General features: G+C 53.3%; 3 protein-coding genes and 1 non-coding gene across 11 annotated transcripts in view; 1 reads left to right on the forward strand and 3 right to left on the reverse strand.

Annotated features, from left to right (window-relative positions):
* Positions 1-64: 64 nt before the first annotated feature.
* On the reverse strand, positions 65-5,666 carry LOC117644308 (tektin-3-like). Of its 3 annotated transcripts, none has more exons than XM_034383650.1 (8): positions 3,332-3,700; positions 3,028-3,182; positions 2,471-2,722; positions 2,023-2,278; positions 1,666-1,901; positions 1,337-1,559; positions 977-1,131; positions 65-893 (listed from the first exon to the last, which is right to left on the reverse strand). In XM_034383650.1, exons 1-8 carry the CDS (start codon positions 3,374-3,376, stop codon positions 683-685), a joined length of 1,533 nt encoding a protein of 510 aa, XP_034239541.1. In that variant the 5' UTR covers positions 3,377-3,700; the 3' UTR covers positions 65-682. The 3 variants fall into 3 exon arrangements, with proteins under 3 accessions (XP_034239541.1, XP_034239549.1, XP_034239558.1); XM_034383658.1 differs by lacking the exons at positions 3,028-3,182; positions 3,332-3,700 and adding exons at positions 4,769-4,809; positions 4,902-4,936 and having other exon boundaries at positions 67-893; XM_034383667.1 differs by lacking the exons at positions 3,028-3,182; positions 3,332-3,700 and adding exons at positions 4,769-4,809; positions 4,973-5,666 and having other exon boundaries at positions 68-893.
* LOC117644325 (cytosolic Fe-S cluster assembly factor NUBP1 homolog) lies at positions 3,836-8,757 on the forward strand. Its single transcript, XM_034383680.1, has 9 exons — positions 3,836-3,994; positions 4,076-4,180; positions 4,553-4,689; positions 7,477-7,578; positions 7,686-7,776; positions 7,860-7,988; positions 8,102-8,238; positions 8,327-8,513; positions 8,585-8,757. The coding sequence occupies exons 1-9, from the start codon at positions 3,964-3,966 to the stop codon at positions 8,647-8,649; spliced, it is 984 nt and encodes a 327-aa protein (XP_034239571.1). The 5' UTR covers positions 3,836-3,963; the 3' UTR covers positions 8,650-8,757.
* A 74-nt stretch (positions 8,758-8,831) lies between these two features.
* Positions 8,832-22,428, reverse strand: part of LOC117644276 (echinoderm microtubule-associated protein-like 2) — a 30,351-nt gene continuing 16,754 nt past the window's right edge. For 2 of the 6 annotated variants that reach the window (XM_034383607.1, XM_034383616.1), the window contains 17 exons: positions 17,213-17,431; positions 16,985-17,138; positions 16,663-16,911; positions 15,892-15,960; positions 12,882-13,187; positions 12,735-12,807; positions 12,082-12,183; positions 11,896-12,000; positions 11,579-11,816; positions 11,338-11,495; positions 10,991-11,248; positions 10,761-10,898; positions 10,557-10,673; positions 10,405-10,449; positions 10,195-10,282; positions 9,883-10,109; positions 8,832-9,795 (listed from right to left, as the gene is read on the reverse strand). In XM_034383607.1, coding sequence (XP_034239498.1) covers positions 9,670-9,795; positions 9,883-10,109; positions 10,195-10,282; positions 10,405-10,449; positions 10,557-10,673; positions 10,761-10,898; positions 10,991-11,248; positions 11,338-11,495; positions 11,579-11,816; positions 11,896-12,000; positions 12,082-12,183; positions 12,735-12,807; positions 12,882-13,187; positions 15,892-15,960; positions 16,663-16,911; positions 16,985-17,138; positions 17,213-17,431 — 2,672 coding nt within the window. In that variant the 3' untranslated portion in view covers positions 8,832-9,669. Of the gene's footprint in view, positions 9,796-9,882; positions 10,110-10,194; positions 10,283-10,404; positions 10,450-10,556; positions 10,674-10,760; positions 10,899-10,990; positions 11,249-11,337; positions 11,496-11,578; positions 11,817-11,895; positions 12,001-12,081; positions 12,184-12,734; positions 12,808-12,881; positions 13,188-15,891; positions 15,961-16,662; positions 16,912-16,984; positions 17,139-17,212; positions 17,432-17,748; positions 17,879-19,560; positions 19,674-22,428 lie in introns of those variants that run through there. The other 4 variants (XM_034383598.1, XM_034383632.1, XM_034383639.1 and 1 more) reach the window with 4 other exon arrangements.
* Trnar-acg lies at positions 22,137-22,209 on the reverse strand. The gene has a single exon. It is a non-coding gene; the product is annotated as a tRNA-Arg (tRNA).

Raw genomic sequence — 22,428 nt, forward strand, 5'->3', positions numbered from 1 at the left:
TGCAGTGGTCTTGACTCAATATTTATTATTACACTCTGATCTTAAACTTTGTGTAGACCAATCACAATGAAACAAGATTTGTCTAGTGGGCAATCAGCAACACTATATTTTCTTAATAAAATACACAACTTGCTGTAAAAATAAAATGATAAATGAATAAAAAACGCAAAAGTGTTAAAGATTTTAAAAAATAAGTCATAAACTCCTAAATTCCCACAAAAGATAACTGTCTAACAATGGGCCTGGCGAGTGTGTGACCTTGTGCACTGCCATGATTTTCTAGAAACTCTCTTCACTCTGAGCTCTTTGACACCAAATAGTTGATGTTTCTTCCTTGATCCTTGTTCGAGGTTCGGGAAGGTAAGGGAGTAAAGTGAAATCGACTAACGTTTGTGGCCCCCTCCTGTACCTACTTTACGGTTTTCCAGTCAAAGAGGCAGAATCTAACTGGTTTCCACTCGCCTTGTCTCTCTTCTCCTTTCCCTTTGGTTGAAATTGACAGCGAAGGACAATGGGAAAGGAAAGGAGACACGCGGTGATCGTAAGTTGCCGACAAAACGGTGACAGTGTTATTTTGGCAGAGACTTGGCTTGGTGCCAAAAAAACTTTTCTGTCTCGAATAAATAACGAAAAAGTGAAAAAAAAAAAAGGAACCGGAAGTTGCTTTGTGTTTTCGAAGTTGTCAGTACTTGATGGTGGCATTGATGGGGAAGCTGCGACGCATCCCCATGCACTTCTCGCGGTCGATGAAGAGCGAGTTGACCTTGAGGCGGAGGTCGGACTCCAGGTTGCTCTGCGTGTACAGGAGCTGCTGGTGCTGCGCCTCGGCCTCCTCCAGCTTGCGGTGCAGCTGGTTCAGCGAGTGCTCCAAGTCGTGCACCTCGTGCACCAGCCTGGCGGCAAACATGACACATGACGCACTGCACGCTCCGCGCTCAGCGTCGAGCGGTTGGACGCAATGCAATGCAATGCTTACGCGTTGTAGGCGTCGTCCTTGCACAGCTCCACGGCGCGGCGGTGCGATCGGCCCTCCAGCCGGGTGTGCGCCACCTTGAGCGGCTTGCTCTTGTCCAGGATGGCCTTGCGCAGCATCTCGATGTTCTTCTCCTCGTCGAAGATCTCCTTCTGGACCTGGGGCAGCAAGGCGGCGGGGTTGTTTGTGTTAGTGGGCGAGAGGGGGGGCGGGGGGAGCCTCGCGGGTAGGCCGCGCGAGCGCTGACGTGTCGGCCGGGTGGCCTACCCTCGAGTCAGCGGGCGCTCGCGCGCGCGCATCGCAGTCGCGGATCAAGTCAAACCGAGGCACGCGCCAACGGTTTGCTTCCCACCGAATGGTTACCTTGTGCAGGTGCATCTGCAGCTTGCCCTTAGCCTCCAGCGTCTCCGCCACGCGTCGGCTGAACGAGTTGTTGGTGGAGCCCCACGCGTTCCAGATCTCGTTGGAGCAGGTGTTGATGAGGTTGTCGGCGTCGGCGCGCAGCTGGGCCGACTTGATACGCTCGTTCTGCGACCGCTGGCAGTTGCGGTTGCTGTTCTCCGCCCACGAGTCCGGCGAGGTCAACCTGCAACGGAACACCGACTTGCAGTGCAGGCCCTTTCCCCACCAGTGGGCTCGTTTCAAACAGTGTCGTGAGAGACAGAGCGATAAAGCACTGCCGCTTGACTCACGTGTTGTCGTATTTCTCGATGCCGCCGTAGTAGTTGATGCCGCGGGAGAAGTTGCTGAGCTGGTGCGCCACGTTGTCGATGCCCAGGGCGCTCTCCTTGCTCTTCACGTCCAGCTCCAGCTCCTGCTGCGCGGCGCGGTTGCAGCGCAGCTGGTCGCACACGCGCTGGTGCAGGTGCTTGAGGCGGCACTGGCAGGACCGCAGTTGCTCCACCTCGCTCAGCAGCGACTGCTCCACCTGTGCCACATCATGACGTCATCATGACCGCCCCAGTGTCAGGCCGGCAGATCAGCAGGCTGCCGTCGGCGTGTTCGCGGCGTCAAGTGCGGGTGCGAGAGAGACAGAGCGTGCGGCGTACCTGGTCGTGCACCAGGTCGATGCCCTGCCGGCCCTCGCGGTGGTACAGGTTCTCCTGCGCGATGTGCAGCGGCGGCTCGCAGTCCTGGATGGCCTTCTCGAGGGCGCGGCGCGTGTCCTGCAGGCGGCTCGTCTCGGCCAGCATGTTCTCCAGCTCGGTGGCCACCTCATTGCGCCAGAAGGTGGTGTCCGTGATGCGCTCGCCCAGGCGCCGGCCGGACTCGCGCTGCGCCACCGCCGTCTTCTCCTCCGTCTCCCTGGTGAACCATGGCGGTGGCAAGGACGCCGTCAGTGGAGCCTCGCGCCGCCGCCAGGCCCATTCCGAGCGACTGTTTCCGTCGCTACCTCTCTCACACACATGTGGCGTCGCTTATGGGTGCGAGAGAGACAGCGGCGGAAACGGCTGTCGGGATCCGTCTGCTGACCAGAGCGCGAAGTGCGCCACTCACTTCATGACGCGCATGGCCTCGCATCGCAGCCGCTCCGAGAAGTTGCGGTTGGTGTCGGCCTCGTTGTACTGGTTGAGGGAGGAGTTGGCCCACTCGAAGGGCGTGTAGCGCGTGTACAGCGCGGCCCTGGCGGCGTGCTGCGGGTTGCGCGCGTTCCCCGTCACCAGGTTGGGGAAGCGCAGCGGCTCCGTGGCCATCCCGCATGGCGTGTAGCACGGGTCCACCAGGGCGTTGGTCACCGGCAGGCTGGGCCTGGGAGGGCGAGGACAACCACGGCGTCAGCGTAAGGGCCTTTGCCTCACTTCCACACTGCATTGCGTCGCTCTGTCTCTCTCGCACTCACGGGGCGTTCCGCTGCGGAGTGAGAGAGACCGAGCGACGAAACACTGTACGGAATCCCTCTGCAGGTATGCCGGTCGCCGCGACGAAATGTCAGCCTCTGAACGGGCCTCGAAGTTGGTGTTGGTGTCAGTTTGTCGTGTGCGCGGCGCGGGTTCGAATGCCGATGACCCTGGGTTTGTTTTATGGCGCCCGGACTGACAGTCACGGCCACGTACATGGGGACCACCTCGACATTCTCGTATCCGAGGGTGGGCCTCCAGGGGTGGGGGCGCGGCGTCTGGTAGAAGGAGGCGATGCGGTCCGGGATGGGGGGCCCCACCACCTTCTCCATGCAGGGCGGCGCCTCGCACTGGCTCCATGGCTGGAGTTGCTGTCAGGCGTCGGCAGAGGACAGGGTCATGACAGGGTCATGGTTGCCCCGACTTGGGTGCTCGAGTCGAGCGTGTCTTGTTTTTCTGTTATTTGAATAAATTTTTCTCTTTACGAACTTGTGAGCGTTTTGGTGGTTATTGCACTCACCGAGTACATCACAGTCTCGGGTCCACGATGTACTGACGCCGTCATCTTGATGAGTTTATTTTTTTGTAAATTTAGTTTTGACTTGAAATTTTGTTAGTTTTTCCCTGCTGTGTTCCCGTTTTTCACTTCATTTTGCCCCCCACGCAACTGAGGAGGAGTTCGCGCCAAGAAAACATCCACTGCCATGGCAACGCTGAAGGTGTTGCTCCAAGTGTTTGAATATTTGCGGTGTTTTCACATCACCCCTTCGATTCCTCTAAACTTGGACAGGGTTTAGCTAGGTGTTTTTCCGAATTTCTGAACCGTCAACTGAGCCGGTTCTTGTCTTGTGACCGCGGACCGGCACGCGTCTTGCTTCGAACCGACGCAAATCTGGCGCCTCAGGCTAGCCAATGGTATCCGAACAAAAAGACTCCTCGGCGACTACAAAAGCTCGAAAAAGTAAACAATCAAGAGGAAATCCTCGTACAATTTCAATGGAGAGAAATTAAAAACATTTTATTCGCAACAATATCAAAATGGATGCACTTGCATCACCAACTTTAGTAGGTTGGTACGACTGCCACATGCGCTAGGCGCTTCGATTTGAGTTCATTCATTCCCATTCACTGAATGACTGACAGTGTTTTGCAATGGAGCAGCACCCAGCTGACGCCCCCGAGCGTAAGTTCGAAGAATAGGTATATTGGAGGAGAATGTTCATCGAGGCCTTGATCGACATCGGTTTGTTGTGTCGTTTTGCAGACTGCCCGGGAACGCAGAGCGAGACTGCGGGGAAAGTGTCTGCTTGCGCGGGCTGCCCTAACCAATCAATCTGTGCATCAGGCGCCGCCAGGGCCCCAGATCCGGGTACGTAGAGACTGTTTAACTTGTTGACCTTCAAACTGTGAATGCGCTCACTGGATGGGAGTGAATTAGTATCACAACATGTCCATGTAACGTGTCAGTTTGGCCGTCTTGTCATTTTACCAATCGTACACATAACCTCCCACCTGTTTGTCAAAAACATTGTGCAATAAGCAAAATGTCTTCTATATCACTGACACTCGGCTAGACTAAGCCAATAAAGTCAATTTATCTGACATGTTGAATCGGACTCTACCTTGGGTGTGATACAACAATACGTCAATACCAAACGTCCAATAATACAATCTAAATGTTTATTTTTTAGATAAAAAGCCAAATTTAAATCTTATATTGACATTATTTTGACTGTTTCAGGAGTGGGTTTAGTGCGCAATCGTCTGTCATCCGTTCGACACAAAATACTAGTTCTATCGGGTAAAGGCGGTGTTGGAAAGAGCACGTTCACGGCACTACTAACAAGAGCTCTAGCAGCTCTTGATATAGACCGCAATGTAAGTTGTCATGCATGAATGTTGAATGTTCTAGTGTCCTGATTGTAGTAAAGAGATAAATTACGAAACATATCCGTACCTGCATACCTGGGCTTTAACATCTTCATGGTAAGGAGAAAGCTGAAGCAAAGAAATAATTAGTTAAAACAACAAAGAATTCTATACACATTCAAAATGAAGACAATAGATGAAGTGAAAATGATGCGTGCAACCTTGTATGAAAGGCCTTGAAGTCCGCACATTTGTGTGGTATGACAAAGCTTTTCTGTTTCCATAATCTTACCATTTTAAAAGCTGCGTTACCAGCGTAGGATTGCACGTGTCTCTTTGAGTCTCATGAAAACGCCGCTATATTTTCTACTGCTAGTGCCTGGAAGGGCAAGCCAGAAAAGAGCATTTTCTTTAAAATTACCATGAACAAGATCTGCGCCTTTTAATGATCTCTCACTTAAGTAAGGTTTTCTCTTTTTTTGTTTTTAACTGTTTAACTTAAAATAATGGAGTTGGTAAAATCTGTCACAACATTTTATTTATTTAAGGTGAAAATTAGGAAACATTGACTGACAATGAGAAAATGCTCCCACAATTATTGTCTCTGTGCAGGAATATGTTCACCATAAGTTGAATGGTTCTCATACTTCCGAACCAAGAACTATTAATTTTACTGTTTTTAATGTGCATCAATGGTTTGCTTGTTGTGAATGATTGTTTAGCAGGTTTTTATTTGTGCGGGCGTGCTTCTCGCTAACCTACATAATGATTTAGCTCCACAGGAGTGAGAAAATGATGGAAAGACCAAGGCAAATTCAAGTCCCAACAATTGACCTTAGCTGTAGAAACTCATTTTCTAAGCCTCTTCGGCCCTTACTCCCCCTAGGCTGCTGCTGTCGTCGCCCTTCCATCCAAATTGAAATTTTCTAGAGCCATTCAGCCCTCATCGCCTTTTTGTGGTCTTTATGGTCTTTATGGGGGCAAACGTCGTCGCTCTCGGGCCTCATGTAATCGTGGCTGATTTCCCCTCCCCCTCCCCCTCCTCGTCCCCTCCCCGTCCCCGCCTTTGACTCGGCGTATCGGCTAAGCGCTCTGCATAGTCTGTGTCAGGAGGTGCTGTCCCCCTCGGGGCTCGGGGCTCGGGCCTCAGGGGGGTTGGGGGGTTGCGTCCCGGCTCACCAGGCTTGCCCAACACGCCCCCTTGGCGCCGTGGCTCCGCACCGCGCACCCTGGGGGCCGCTGGGGCCGCCCTCGCTTGCCAGACCAGGGGGCTTCCCTCGCAGCGTCTGCAGGCTGCCGGGGGACTTGGGTTCCCCATAGGCTCGCGCCTACTGCAAGGAGGTGTGCAGGAGGCCGCGGCGGCGCAGGACGGATCTCGGTCTCGGTTGATATTGATCAGACAGGAGGCATCGCGAAGCTAGACGCGAAGCGAAGCGCAATGAAAAAGCATTGGCGGTGCACTCGATCTGTGAAAGGCCCCCTCCCCTCCCCCTTTCCCTAGTGCCCGGTGCCCGTCTCACCCTCGCCCGGCCTGGCCCGGCCTGGGGTCAGCGCCCCCGTCCGCCCGGCCCGTCCCGCCCCTCCTCTCAGTCCAATCAATTTGAACTGCGGGACGTGCGGCCAGGGCAATGAGTCCGCCTCCGCACTGCAAGCGCTGCAAGCACTGCAGCCCCGCCTCGCCCCGCGGTGCTGCCGGCCAGGCAGTGCGACAAGGACAGCGCCACGTACTCACCGCTTTGGGGAACTTGACCTGTTGCGGCGGCGTCGGGTACCCGTCGTAGGACCGCAACCGCTTGGCGTAGTAGAGCGGCGTGAGCTGCGGGCAGAGAGGGGCGCGTCGTCACCACGGACTCGGCGAACACGGAGGAGACTGCAGCGGCGCGGCCACTCACCACCAGGTCTTCGGGCCTGCTCGCCAGGATGCCGTCTTAGGGTGCCGATGGAGCGGCACCGAGGGGGCGGTCGTCGGGGACGCTCGTCGAGGACGCCGCCGTCGCTCGCCGTGGGGCTGCGCGTAGCTGCGCGCTGTGCCCTCTGGGGCCCCTCTGGGGCTGCGCGCGGGGCGTGCCGGTGCCTGCAGTGCCTCCGCCAGCAGCAGCAGTCGAGTCGAAACAAACCGAGCCGCTTCGCCTCGCTTGCCTCGCTTCGGGGGCGTCGCGACGCGCCTGCCGAGCATCCGGAAGGGTGCAACGGTGGGGTGGTGGCCCCGGTGGCCCCGGTGGGCTGGGCGAACACGGCCGGGCCTTGCCAGCCTTGCCGACGGGGGCGCGCACCGCGCACGACGTCCGCCTGGCACCACTCAGCCCCTGCCCTGCCTTGCCCTGCCCTGCGAGACCCCTGTCGAGACCCTGTGCCCCGGTCGTGCCCTGACCCACATCCACATCCGCGTGGGCCCCGTGGGCCGCGGAGCGGAGCATGATGAAGCGAGACTGGATTGATAGTGAGGGCTGGAAAAGTTGGCCAAAACTCTGAGACACATGTTCGCTTTCGCCGCTCATTTCGCCCTCCTGGACTTCCCTCGTCCCACGGCACGCTCCCTTTCTCGCTGGTCGGGAACCTGCCGCTCCTGCTGCCCATGCGTGTGCCCAAAGTACCCACACACACAGACACCGCGGAGCGCGGCGTGCGTGCGTGTGTGTGTTTCGTGACATGTGCACATCCTCGTCGATCCCTGACTCCGCGGCCTCCGCGGCCGCCCCTCTTGCCCCACATCGGCCGAGAGCAGTGTGTCTGCCTGCAGTCCCGGGGTGGCGTTTCCGCTTTTCCAACTGCAGCCGCGGTGGTGTGATGTTGCAGGTCGGCGTGCTGGACATCGACGTGTGCGGGCCGTCGCAGCCCCGGGTCATGGGCGTGGCGGGCGAACAGGTCCACATGAGCGGCTCCGGCTGGTCGCCCGTGGTGAGTGTGCAGTGTGCATCGCGCGTCGAGGATGGCGTGCTCCGGGCGGTGGCCTTGAGTTGGGCGGAGACGTCGCAGACAGCTAATGGGTTCGATTTTCGTTTCAGTACGTGGACGAGAACATCGCAGTCATGTCCATAGGCTTCCTCCTGAAAGGCCCTGAAGAAGCTGTTATCTGGAGAGGTCCCAAGAAAAACCGTACGTCAAAAGACAAAATCTGTTGTTTCTGAAAATTTTTCTTTTGTTTCAAAAAATTAATGCTGTGATTTTTTTTTTTTAAGAAATGATCCGCCAGTTCCTGAGCGACGTGGACTGGGGTGAACTGGAGTACCTCATCATCGACACCCCTCCGGGTACATCGGACGAGCACCTGTCCGCCGCCACGTACCTGCAAGGCGCAGACCTGGACGGTGAGGAGAGGCATGCCTGAAGAGCCTCAGAGGGCCGAAGCGGCATCTGTCACGATATCTCCCGATGGAGCTTTTCCGAATCTAACTCCCCTCCCCTTGCTGTTGCTTTCCAGGAGCCATCATTATAACTACCCCTCAGGAGGTTGCCCTGCTAGACGTAAGAAAGGAAATAGATTTCTGCAAAAAGATGAAGATTCCCATTTTGGGTATTGTTGAGAATATGACTGCTTTTGTATGCCCGAAGTGCCATGTAAGTCCCTGCATTTTTTCTTCAATTTGATGATTTTATGTTTGCCTCTGTATGCTGGGTAGCTAATGTTGGTGTTATGGCTCCACAGACCCCTTCCAATATTTTCCCACCAAACACTGGTGGTGCAGCGAAAATGGCAGAGGAGAAATCCTTGCGGCTATTAGGGCGTTTGCCGCTTGATCCGAGAGTTGCAAGAAGCTGTGATGAGGGTGTCAATGCACTCACGGAGTTCCCTGACTCCCCAGTGGTTGCCGCCATGCACAGCATAGTTAAAGGTAAAAATATTTTTCTGGCATGATGTTGAGTTAAAAGGAATTACTGTGCCTTACAGTTCTCTCAATTTCAGATTTGCAAGCTATACTCAGACCTGCCATTAATACCGGTGGCTCAGAGAGTATGGACACATCGTGATCACTGCTGTTGAATGAATTTCTTCCAATTTTTAAACAATTCTTTTTATGTTGAGGGTCTTTCTAGTTTTCAACCTAAATATAATGTTAAAGAGAACGTTACCAATTATTTTTTCTTGTTCTTTTCTCTTTTCCTGCATTTTACATAGTGGGGTGGAAAAGGAGGATTGACCACATACAGCACTTGATTTTCTTCTCTTTAATAAGAACAACTTGACACAGTAACTTGTGCACACAAACACAAAAGAAACATCTTACACAGAAGATGTTGATTTACAGAAAGAAAGAAAGAAAAAGGTTGCAGCTCTTCATGATTTAGAATATAAAATGGCTCTATTGTTAAAGTTAAATTGATAGCAAAGCTCCAACTTTGACAATATGTTACAAATACATCACAGACAGAAATGATGTTGAATAAGAGCACCATGATCTCTTGTTCATCTCTCAACATTCTTAAAATACACCTCAATATCAGCAAAAAGTACAAGAGAATAAGGACAAATTCAAATAGCACTTAAAATTGGAATTATTACATACAAGTCCTATTGTTGCTACAAAATTTCAAGTAATAAAGATTAGTGATAATTGTTTCCTGACACTGCAATATTTGCAATTATCTCACTAAGTTTCAAATGCAGTTGGGCAAAATATAAACAAACTAATTCCAGAGGCAAAATAAAATTACACACAAATAAAATTTCCTGTCATGAGTCCATGGATGCAAACTACACTCTGGAATTTATGTTAACACACAATGAACCTCGACATCACTAAATGTCAAAATTTATATTGTACATATATCACATTTATCTACTTCTTAGCTGAATGTTTGCAGAATATGGACAGAGAGATCACCAGAAACCAAGGAAATGATATTATGAATAATACGTATGTATCTAGAAAAATTAAAACAAAACAAGTTTATCTTGCTTGTTCAACAATCAAATTTGTAAAGGCTTCTGAGCAAGTACAATACTGGAATATTAAACTTGGTTCACAATGACCCCCTGCACCTTGTGCTTCAAACTACAGCCCATTGCAATATGGCTGTGTCCTTCCCACCAGTTGAAATCAGGCGAGAATCATCGTGCAAGAATGTCACTGCAGTTACATGGCTGCTGTGTCCACCATAGCTATGGCATAAAGACTGAAAAAGGTTTTAAAAGGTATCAAATAAGTAAATTTGTCACTAAAACACTCATGAGAAGGTAACTAAAATCTTGCTTCAACTTACCCTTGGTTGGGTGACTGGATACGTGTACAGCTTCACTTTACCAAAGTCATCTGCAGTCGCAAGAAGCTTCTTGTTGTTAGCCCGATCACAAAAATTGACATCTGTGCCATCAGCACCTTCTGGCCATATACCAATAGTTTCAAAAGACAATGTGCAGCTGTTAGACGCCCACTCCACATCTCTCATTGAGGAACTTTGAGGAACTTGCCTGCACAGACCAGCATTCCCTGTGGAGGTAGGACATATTAATATTATTTTAAAATGTCTGAAGGGAAAAACAGCAGGTTTTAAATTAATCACATAAGTACTTACAGTAGAGGACCTCATAATCTCCAGAATTACTCCGGAGTAACTGACTGTCAGCAGACCAATCCAAGTGAGTTATGAAACTGGAGTGACCCTGGTTTCAAAAAAGGGGGCAACGGATATTAAAATATGAACTTATTGAAATCGTCAGAAGGTTTGAAGGTAAACACTAAATCTACGGGGTAACTAAATGGAATTGTTAACACACAAACCCACCAAAAAACTTGTAAGAGAGCTACTTCTCTTTCGTTTTCTTTCCGTCTAATGCAGCATGAAAAATGAACATCTCCTCAAAATAATATCCATCTCAGAATATTCTATTCTTTAAATTGAAAACAAAGACTACTTTCTCTGGGCAGAAAACTTACCATGCAACGACCAACCCTGTTGTATTTTCTTGTGTCCCCACCACATTGATAAATGTACACATTATTGTCCCTGGATCCCAAAGCTAAGAATTGGCCATTTGGAGAAAACTTAATGACCTGCAATCATAACAATCGACATTAGAAACATCTTATATGATAAAGAAGTGTGTGACAGTAGTGCACCTAAAAATTTCCAAACCTTACCTGGATAGGTTCTGCTCCATCAGCATGAGTTGTAAATATTTCCCGGGTTTGTGAATCAAGAGCAAACCAATGACCAGTTACGCAGCCAACGATAATAATACTGCCATCAGGAGAAATAGCAGCAGACTGGGCTGCCTCCTACAAGGAGAATTTTTAAAAAAAGGAATGTTAATAAGAACAATTAAAATAATAGAATTATAGTTGAGAAGCTGTCACCTATTTTAACTTACAGAAAGGTCCTTGCTCCAAATTAATGAGTGAGACATAGAATCCCACAAGTTTAATGACTTATCATAGCCTGCAGTAACAAATTGAGGAAGGCTTGGATGTACGGCAAGGCCCCACAGTTCATCCAAGTGGCCGGTGAGGGCAGTGCTGAGACCCATCGATAAGGATCCCACCAAAACACAATTTCTTGTAGTTCCAACAAGGAGCTGTGACCCACGCCCCTCTGATATTACTCGGATTCCCCCGGCATGATCTGGTACCTGCACGTCAGACAAGACAAAATTCTCTCAAAATCTTGGAAATTTTTTCAAACTGTTACCGTGTGCGCATCCAATCTATAAATCCTTACCTGTCGTTCCAGACCAGAGGCATTAAGCTGAGAGTCTAGCTGCACAATTCGCCGATCTTTTCCTCCTCCAGAGACAATAGAGCCTTCTTTGAGAGCACAAACTGAGAACACAGGGCCATCATGGACACCGCGCACAAGTTTTGACACAGTGTTTGTCCCTGTTAATGAATCAGATAGCTGTGATTAGGAAGGAAAACTATAAAAATCTCTGATAGGAGGTGAACAAGTTCGCTGATATTACCTCGAGCCCAAATGATAAGGCTTCCATTTGAGTCGCCAGTAATGACGTCACCCAAATGGTTGAATGCAACACATGTAACATACTTTGGCTTGTCTCTATTCTCAAATATTCCCATGCGCTTGTACAAAGTGCCACCAGCATCTAGAGTCCAGAAACTGATGTGAGATTTTCCACATGTTACTATGCAGTTTCGTTCTAGAGGGTGGAATTCTGCAGCAATCACTGTATCAACTGAGCACTGCAAAATAAATATAGAAATTAAAGTCACTGATTTTAATTTTATTAAAGATGGCAAAATAGTTTTTTTGACTTCTTACCTTTGTCTCAGTAATTCTCTGGCCTCGCTCTCCTTTCTGCCAATCCCAAACTGAAATATTGTGATCATTTGCCTCATCCACTGCACACAGTAGTTGTCCACCATCCTGAGGCATAAGAGGTCAAATTATAATGATCAAGAGAAAACTTAAATGCATTACAGAGGTCGATTGATTTGAAACACTTACAGCTTTAGAGAAAGAAATACAGCATATTGATCTTTCGAAGTCCCCAGCTCCAAGTATGGCAACAGTATTCAAAGTCACTGAGTCCCAGATTCGAATATGAGGCTACAGGAAAATAAAAATTCTTCACACTTTTGCCAGAAAAGGGAAACACACACTGATTGACAAATACTCTAATACACAGCAAACATGCAAATCACACGGTTTAATTAAATCAACTGGAGTAACACAAACTAACTAGACACAAACATTTCACAGAAGTCTATAAAACCAGTGTCCTCGAGGGAACCACAGTTTGTCATGCAATTATAAATTTTAAAAATTGAAAATGACACACATAATTTTGTCATGCAGTTGAGTTTTATGATTAACCAAAGAAGACTCAGACTACTGATTTAATGAGAAAGCACAATATGGTATATAAAAATTTTGAACCATGGCTTTTTTTAAAAAATATGTTTGCATGTAATTACCGATAAGGTCCTTGTCTAAATTTGCATGTAAAAGAACAAAAAATAGAAAAAAAATGAAGAAATGCTTTTTGGCTGCTCCTTATCTTAGTACATTTGTCAATCTTTATAATAATAAATGAACAGTAATGGCAAAAGTTTCAAAAGGGTAGCTGTAGTGAAAGCTAAAATTAAAGCAACACTTACTCGTGACTCTCTCCTATCATGTCCAGCACATTGTCCTGTAGCCACAAGTAATTTGTTGGGATGAATGGCAATACTGTAATAGAGGTATAAATTATGTTAAAACAAAGGGGAAAACAAGGATTAAAAAATCTGAGAGCTGGTACGTACCACTTAATATCATCTGTGTGTCCTAAGTAGTGTCTCTGACTCTGTTCCTCAACATTGTAAAGAACTACTACTGCGGCAACAAAGTAAACCATCTCTCCAGTTGGCAGAAGGTAAAGATTTGATCGACAGTCTCTGCCTCTGTAGCCATAAACCCAATCAAGCTTCAATTTTGATTGAGGAGGAGTGGTAACTTTGGTGATATCATAGGTTTCAGCTAGAGATGATGGAGCATAGAGGATAATTGGTCGGCCTCTTAGAAACATTCTCAAAATTTTCTCTTCTTCATTGTAAGTTGCATCACGAGTGCTGAAACACCAAAAATAGAACCGCAATGAAATATCTTTAAGAAAATAATACAAGAAATTGTTATGAAAGACTTAAAAGACTGATGGAAAAAATTATTCATAGGACACAGAAATGAATGAACAAACGACAAAAACAAAGAACAACGCACTCGGACCACTGAGCATTTCCAACCACTTACATACAGCTCAAGATGCATTAATCTAACAGATAATAACAGATAACTCGAATTGACTAGAATGAATGTGCTTACGGCCCCATGCTGGCAGATCCCCAACCCAAAAAAGGCAGAAAGGGCGCCGATGGCAAACTCGGGGATGCGGTAGGACAACGCGGCGCCCAGCTTCGCACTTCGCGCGGTCGAGCTCAGCCGCTGCGGCGGACGGACTGCGGACTGGGCCGAGTGGCCGAGCACTGGGCGTTCGAGTCTCCGGTCGCTGCGATGAGCGATTCGAGTGGAGAACGGCGAGGCGCGACGCGACGACACGCGGCGCGGCCCCCGGCTTGCGGTTGACTGGGAGAGACGAGACGGTGGGCAATGGGGCCTTCCGCTGGGACCGTGGCGCGTGGCGTGGCGTAGCCTGTGGCGGCTGGCTTCGGGGCCTTGGGCCTGGGCTCGGCCCCACCCAGCCCCTTCACGGCCTAACCCACAGGCCCAGGCCCTCGGCCAAGCTTCGGCTTCTCGGCATGCAGTCTGCTCAGCTAAATGCGACTAAATGCACGTGTTTTTGGGGCCAGTCCCGCTAGCGCCTAGCCTGCCTGCACCGTCTGTACACTGTACAGGCGCGGACGGCACGAAGGAGCAAGGAGCCGCCCGGGCTGGACGGCTGGACAGGCTCGAGATTGCTGTGACGGCGGCACGCGGCACGCAGCTACTCCCATCCCAAGGACACTGCAATTCCATTGTCCGACCGTCTCATAATTGGCGACTCTTACATCAAAACTTGGACGGAAAAACGCGAGGGAGGACGGGGCATGCAATGCAGACGAGCGGGTGAGGGGAGGGACTTCCCTCGGCGCGCCTCGCCCAACTTCGCCCTGCAAGCTGATCGCTGTCTCTCTCGCACCTCTCCGGGACGCGCCACGAGTGCGAGAGAGACAGGGCGGCCCTGCCGAGGACCCTGCAGCTAGAATATCGGACTAACGGGCGCCGACTGGTGGAGTGGTTTCCACGGCAGGTCGCTCCGCGCTCCGCAAATCCCCCATTTTAATAAGGAGCCCGTGGCGCAGAACAGAAGGCCCCGCAGTCTGTCTCTCTCACACTTACACGGACATCCCAAGAGTGCGAGAGAGAGAGAGAGAGAGAGAGAGAGAGAGCGAAGGGCCTGCCGCGGAATCAGTCTGCTGGTAACGGCCGACGTGCCTCGGTGCACCCGGAGTAGAGCCCCTCGACGGCCGGCCGGGGCAGCCCGCCGGACCAGACCACGCCGGCTTCCAAGCGACTGTGAAGAAGCGTTTCGGCACTCTGTCCCTCTCGCACCCCTACGCGACCTTCGGGACGCCCCGTGAGTACGACACAGATAGACAAAACGGGGAACGACTCTCCGGAAGCAGCTTGGCGCAGTAGAGCCGCGGGGCCGCAGCCGTCAGGCCGTCCATCAGACTGCGGTCGGGTAGCCGTCCCGTCCCGACGGAGTAGCTGGAGGCTGGCCTGGCATAGGCTGGCCTGGCCTAGCCTGGCCGGCCCAGAAAAGCAGCGCGAGATTGCAGCCAAAGCAGGCGGTAATCCCTTTCGCCCACACTGCCCGCTCGCCTGCCGACGCCCCCTCACTGGATGATCGCCGCGCTCACGACACTTTCCATATTTTGAACGAAAAGTGGCCGAGCGCAGCGCGGCACGGCGGCACGGGCGCGGCGTCCCTATTATATCGGCTCCCGTTTCCTGTCGAGTCCGTGACCCTTCCCCCCTCTTCCTCCCGCAGAGCCATTGCGCCCCGTCTCTCTCGCACCCCTGGGGGACGCCCCTTGAGTGCGAGTGAGACACAGCGACGCCGAGCCACTGTTCGGAAACAGCCTGCTGGCGCAGCACCGTGCCCGTGGAATATCAAGCAGGGCTAACCAATGAAGACGCGAGATACGCTGGCTGCTGTGGACACTGTGGACAGCAAACAACACGCTGCCGCGGCAGGTGGGAAGCGAAGCGGGCCTACAGACTGCCGTGCCGAGGCCCTGGTCTTCCCTCTTCCCTCGCGCTCCCCCCTTTTCCCCAAAAGCCTGAAAAAATACCCCCTTTAATTTGGGGGCAAAGGGGGTTCGTCCCGGGGAATTTTTAAAAATTTTTTTTGGGGCCCCTTTTGGCGCCGGCCCAAAAAATTTTTTTTGGGGGCAATGGGAAAAAACGGGGGGAAAAGGGGAGTTCCGGGGAAGAAATCCGTGTGGGGTCAGCAAGATCCATGCCAACAGTCAAATGCCCCCCCCTTCCTTGCCCCAAAAGGGCCCAGTAACAGCCTAGCCCCCCTCCCCTTCTAACCCTGAAAAGGTGGTTGGGTTCGATAAAAAAAAAAAAACTAAAAAGAATCTTTTTAAAAGGGCGGCCTTCATTATTGATCCATGAAGGAGCTTGTAAGATACGAAATTTTTAAACAAAAGAATAGAAAACGCGTAATAATCGAAAAAATATTTTTATAAAAATTTTCCCCATCCCTCGGTGGCTCGCTCAGTGGTCTCCAAGTGCCGTGCCTCCGTGACTCTACAAGCGATGACCTACCCGTGTTTCAACATGTTGTGAGGAGACTGCACCCGCACGTTGAGGTTCAACAAAGATTTCGTGGCAAGTCTACAAACAAACAGAACACAATGCAGCGTGCAAGGTAGTACCGCTAAGGCATGCAGCAGCCGGGCAACCGGCTCAAACTAGATGCTAATTAGAAGGGAGGTGCCGCATTTCGTCCAGAAGTCCGCCCGCGCCTGGTTGGTACTGCGAGCGTGCCTTCCAGGCAGCTTATCGACAGCAAGGCCCAGCAAGCCCAAGTGAACGGGAAAATTGGCAACCCTTTCGGTTACTGTGCATCGTGGGAGTTTTTGCCTGCGAATGTGGCAACACTGGCCGGGTAGGCAGGCGCGGGCCGCCGCGCCGCAATACACACACGTGCAATGGGCTGCCTACCCACCCGGCGCAGAGAGCGCGACCAACACAGGGCGCTCCTTCTGGATGAAATGTGGCGACCCGCATGCGACTTTAGTAAAGTAATGATGGCATAAAAACAAAAAAAATGAAAAACGAAAAACAACAGGCAAACGTATTTACAAAATAAAACAGCTTTTCCCAAAATTTCTAAATTGGAGACTGCCCTACTGGTAGCCAGTACTTTCAGTCTACTAGTTCAAAAATTAATCTTCATCAAGACAACAAATAATGACACCATTCATTACTCAGAAAAAAAATCCCCAACATTCCAAACAAAAACAAATGCCCTAGTTCAAAAATGGCCAAAGAAAATCACATTCTTACAGCAAGCAAGCCTTAAACTCCTCATACCTTGAGTTCATAGAGCCACCATTGTGAGGGGAGTTGTTAAAATCTCCAGTTGAACTCCACCGCTTTGCAAAATGAAGATTAGAATTTGTTGACCGAGTTGGTGTGGGTGGTTGAGACTGCCTGGGAGATGGCGATACTCTTGGTGGAGGTGTATGGGTTGGTGATGGTGAGGTAGGAACTGGAGAAACACTATTGCTGCTCGGGGAGTCTGAATGCAGGGATCCAGTTGATTGATAATGCACTCCGCGCCTGAAATTAGATAGTCCACATGTTACAAAATGTACGCTTCCTTGTAACATGCACAAATAAATAGGTTACTCACCTTTGTGGCAAAGCTGTGGGAACATTACTACGGTGGGCAATTTCCTTAATGGAATTATTACTCTCGACACTAGATTGGTGGTACATTGGCTGTCTTAGCCGAGATCCTCCCAACGGACCATCTTTTAATTGTGAAATGTGATTATTGAGTGCTCCTAGAACAGAGGTGCCTGGTTTAATGCTTTCTAAATTAATAAAACTCACTTGAATGAAAATTTTTAAAAATTACCTCTAAATCCACCATTTCTGACTGGAGTAACAGTTCCAGTTGAAGATGGAGACAAGCCTCCTCTTGAATTGACAGCATTTTCCAATAGGGTCAATCGTCGCAGGACATCTGCCAGGGTCGACCGTAGACAAACAATCTCATCACCTTGATCTAAGGCTTTCTTCTCCAGGTCGGAAACACGCTCCCGAAGAGATTCATTCTCTGTTTCAATCATGTCATCTGCAAAAAATCAAAAAGAGAAAAGAACTTAGTTACGCATCTACAAGACATGGGTCAAGAGAGACAAGAGACATTTCATCTCCACTATGTCTTCCTTAGCAGAAAGTGACATGACACACAGACAAACGAGAGGTATCGAACGGACACAATGATTGCACTCAAAGTACCGAATAAACATGACAACTAGTATTATTCAAAATAAAAGGTAGTGAAACAAATGAGAAAGTAGGGTTAAACACATCTATAGTGCACTGCTACTGGGCGTGTGACTTCGTTACGACTAAATGCTTTTAAACGACAACTAAAACGAGTCTCACTGTACTGAAGGGAGAGGTCTGCCATGGAGTAAGCCGCCCAAAACTCGAGAAAAACGGCAACTTTATATGTTTATGAGAGACGGCGGGCAACAGGTGAACGGTATGTAAACATGCAGACGGACAATCGAACCTGCGGTCGAGACTCGAACCTCGAACCACGGTGGCACGATCGCATCGGCGGGAAAAATACGAACACTGTCGCGAGGCTGACGTTCCAAGCTCCTCAGCAGCAAATGGGAGTGAGAGAGAAGTACTCGACGTGGTGCACCACTATCGCATCGCCTTGGCTTCTCCGGTTCGGTCGGCAACCTGGCCGGGTCAACGTCCCGAGCTGCTCCAGTATTCGGGGGCGGGTGCCATGCCACGCCGTGCCATGCCAGGCCAGCCAGGCGTGCAGCCAGTGCACTTCCCTCGGCACTTCCGGGATCGATTAGGCAAGGCAGCCCAGCCGTTTGGGAGGCCAACTAGTTGGTGGACATGCAACTGGAGTTGCCTTGCGCGCCCCAACCCCAACCCAAAGCCGCGACCTGATCCAGGTACTCCACTGGGTACTCCTCGCCGAGGACTCTACGACGTCGGGGCCTTATCTCTGACTCGATCCAGGGAAGTCTTCGAGCTCCGTCGTCCTTGGAGTCTTTTCATTTATCTCTCTCCTCCTTGTTTCTTCCAAGAAGAGCAAAGGCACTACTTCGCTGCGGTTTACTCCCGGCTGACCCTCCGCTTATTTAATTTTTGTTTTCGGCATCTCTAGTTTCTAACCAACCACACCGCGTCATAAAGTAATAATTTTCCCAAACAAAAGCAGCTTGAAGAAGCCGGGCACGTGCTTCAAAATCAATACTTAATCACCATCATCGACTCCCCGCGACGCGTCAGGGGACGGTTTCGACCTCACTCAGGAGGGCGGCCTTGAGTCCCCACTGCACTGTACAATCCACTACACTAAGGACACGCGCCGCGTGGAGAGGCCTCTTCGCCGTCAACAACCTCCACCACCACGTCAAGGCAGGCAGGGCAGGCGCCTGGGCCTCTCAATGCCTCAGTACTCTCAGTAGGCGCCCGGCGAGGTCGCGGCGTCGCGGCCACACGGCCACGGCCCAGTACCTCATCACGGACGGAGGCTCCGTCCAGAAAGGAACTCAATTACCTCCCGCGGACCGGCCAGCCCCCCTGCCTAGTCGGCCTATCCCCTTACGGCTCTCGAGGCCTTCCCTGCCGTCTAATCCCGAAACGCTGCTTGTCTCCCTCGCACGCGCGGGGCGGTCCGTAGTGTGTGTCTCCATGGTGCGAGGGAGACAGAGCGCCCGTAGCCTAGCGCGTCAAGATTAGCTGGAGGAGGACGAGTCGAACCAAAAGCTCTCGAAAACAACACAAGGCGGCGGGTGTTACGTGACGCAGTGACCTGGTCGTTGAACTGTGGGTAATGTAATGTCACCGGGCCAGCCAGGCCAGGCCAGGCCACCCTACAAGGCGCAGTACACGTGCGCTGAAATTACTGCGCCGAGCGGCGGCAGGCTGGCGGCAGGCCCAAGTACGACTCCATGTCAGGCGAAATGTCCCTCCACGGCGCGGCTCGGCAGGCTCGGCTCACCGCAGCGCTGTGCGCTAACAAGCAGCATCCCCGGCGCCTCGCCACCCCACTGCTTTTGTTCGCCCGCCCCTCCCCCAACACCCACACAACGACCCGCGGCAATTAAAACAACTTGCACCTAATCTGCATGCGCCCTGCATGGGCTCCGCCTCTGCCTCGGGTTCGACTCCCGCCGCCGGCATCTCAATCTCGCTGCCACTTTGCTTTCCGCTGCCACTTACTCCAGGCGTCGACGACGATGTTGATACAGTCGCGGGGCGACGTCAGCCCCGAGACGGACACGGCGCCGGGCGAGGACGCCATGCTGCCGGCCGGCACCGCGCGCTGCTGCTGCTGCTGCTCCTCACGCACGTCACGACACAGCACCACCGCGACGAGGACGACGCACCGCGCCGCGACAAGCCGCCGCTCGAGGGCCCCGCCGACTAAAGCGCTGCGGCCACGGCCCCGCGGCCCGCGGCATCAGGGCGCCGCCACCGCCATTTGCTTATTCAAATAGAATCCGCGCGGCCGGGCAGGGCGTGCTGCTCGGTGCTGGGCGACCAGGGAAGCGCACCGAAGACCGAAGGCACGCCGCTTCGCCGCTTCACCGCCACAGCGCGCAGGGCGAGCAGGTTCGGCCAGCAGAGTCACTTCCGGCGCGCTGTGCCGCTACGCGCGCTACGCCGCCGCAGCATCCCGAGCCCGAGTCCTCGAAGTGCTCCGAGTGCCGCGTGAGTGCGGCGGTGCGGCCCACGCGGCGCCGCGGGCCTCGCGATGATGAATGTCAGACCGATGGCGCGTCACAACGTAACACTCACTAGTCACAATGGTCCATCCAGCACTTTCACTGCGGACTGTACGGCGTGGTGCCGGACGGCCGGACGGCGCACGCGGCCAGTGACGTCACGCGTCAGCTGACGGACAGGGCCCGGCCGGCGGGGCCGGCAGACGCACTGGACTTCAGGCGGCGTGGGCGCCCTCGAGGTCCGCGACGAGGCGCGCGCGGCGCGGGGCGCGAGACGCGTGCATGGGGTGGTTGCGCGCGCGCTCCGCGCTCATCCAGATGGGCTTGGACGCCGGTACCGCCGGCTGGAGGATCAAGGCCAACGAGCAGGCGTTGGCAGCACTGCCTGCGGTGCTCGACATAACCTCAACCCTGCCCTCCCTGCGCGGGGGAGGCGACGGCGTCCTGGGCTGCGGCGCGGCGCCCTGCGTCGAGGGTGTGTGCGGGCAGTACACGACCGGCATGGGGGACGCGACGGCCTTGTTGCGGGCAGCACGGCGACGGCCTCCAGGGGCGTCGTGGCGAGCTGGTCCGACGTCGAGACTTTGTGCGTCGCGGACTTCGCGGCGCGACGCTGATGACAGCGAACCGCTCTCTTGAATGGTTGGGGACGACCCTCCCGTCCGCGACGGATGTCGACGGCGTCCTCGAGCCCACGCACTTTGCTGTTCCCGCGGACACGGTGCCCTCTAGGCGCGGGAACGCGGTGCAGGTCAACGCGGCAGGGACGGCCAAGGGTCCGCGGGCCACGCACGACGTCAACACGGCACCACGGTGGGGACTGCGCGGACGAGGTGCACGCGGAGCACTGCGCCGAGGCGGCCGAGGCTCGGCGGCCAGCACGGCGGGCAGCACGGTCTACTTGGCCTGCAGTCGACGGACTGCCTGCATCCACCAACACGGCAGGGCTGCCAACCCCTCGCAACACATGGCGCGGGGCGGCGCTTCGCCTCGCAGTGGCTCGCGGGGCCGCCGTGCCGCCGCGCCGCGCCGCAGCCGGTCGATACGAGGAAGACAGGGGCGGGCCGGGCGGGCTGGCGGAGCCCGCTCTGGGGGTGGCGCTAGAGGCTAGAGTGGCGCCGTGGCGAGGCGACGAGGCGACGTGGCGCTGCGCAGTGCACCCACGCAGAAGTGCAGGACGCACGCCCCGCGGCCCGCGGCGTGCCCTTGCCGCCCTAGCGCCGCGCCGTGGCGCCGCGGCGCACACCGCGCTGCAGACTGATTCCGCTAGAGTCGTCTCTCTCGCTCTCAGGAGCGTCCCAGTAGGTGCGAGAGAGACCTGCCGAAAACGGGCTCTCGGAACGACTCCGCCCTTGCGGCAGATGCGGGCTGGGCGGGTCCCTCGCTGGCGCGGCAGGGCTCTGATAACAGCTGCACCGCGTCCGCTCCGTCCACCGCCCCGCCCCGCCCCGCCCCGGCCGACGGCACCGGACGGCCTCGCCCCGACGGCCTTGCAGTGCTGGCGGCGCGATGCGCTGCGCGAGGCCTTGGCCCGGTGCGTTCGGTGCATTCCCGAAAAGGAACGGTGGGGTCAGACTAGACCGGCCGGCGTGTCGCGTCATCGCGTCATCGCGTCGCCGCGTCGGCGGGGAAGCCAGCGCGGCGCCGCGTCTCTCCATCCTGCGGCTGAAAATAGCGGAGACTGCACCCCGCGGGGCGATGCACTCGGCTGATGCACCGCCACCACACTGGCGGTGCCTCGACGGGGGTGGATGTGCGGATGTGCCTACACAGGAAGGACGGACGACCTAAATTTATTTTACCAATCGCGTGAACGGGCAGCAACGGGTACGGCACCACTCGCAGGATGGGCAGGTGCGTTATGGGTTGTCGAGAGCACCACCTGGCACCTGGCCTATGACAGCAGGCGCAGCGGCGCAGCACATCTGCTCAGCGCTCCCCGCCACCCCACCTGCCCAACGTGACTTATCGACAGACATAATTCATGTGGTACACCTCCCATTGAACCTGAGACTTTAAAAATTGTAGACTTATTTTTTGAAGAAGCAATTACAGACGCAAAAAGAGAATCGATCCTGCCAGGATTCGAACCTGGAATCTTCTGATCCGTAGTCAGACGCGTTATCCGTTGCGCCACAGGACCGCTGTGGTGAGGGAGCGGAGCGGCGGCTACACAATGAAGGCCGCACCAAGACGGGAGGGGGAAGAAACAGCTGATTCGTTCGCGCGCGCTCGCCCGGCGGCCGCGCGGCCCCCTCCCTCCCCTTCCCCCTTCCCCCGGCCGGTCCCCGAACTCCCCGGCCCGCGCTGCCGCGCTGCCCAGCGATTGACTCCCGCTGATGTACAGTACACTAGTAGTATG

The sequence above is a fragment of the Thrips palmi genome, unplaced genomic scaffold, assembly GCF_012932325.1.
Source record: "Thrips palmi isolate BJ-2018 unplaced genomic scaffold, TpBJ-2018v1 HiC_scaffold_1, whole genome shotgun sequence".
NCBI lineage: Eukaryota > Metazoa > Arthropoda > Insecta > Thysanoptera > Thripidae > Thrips > Thrips palmi.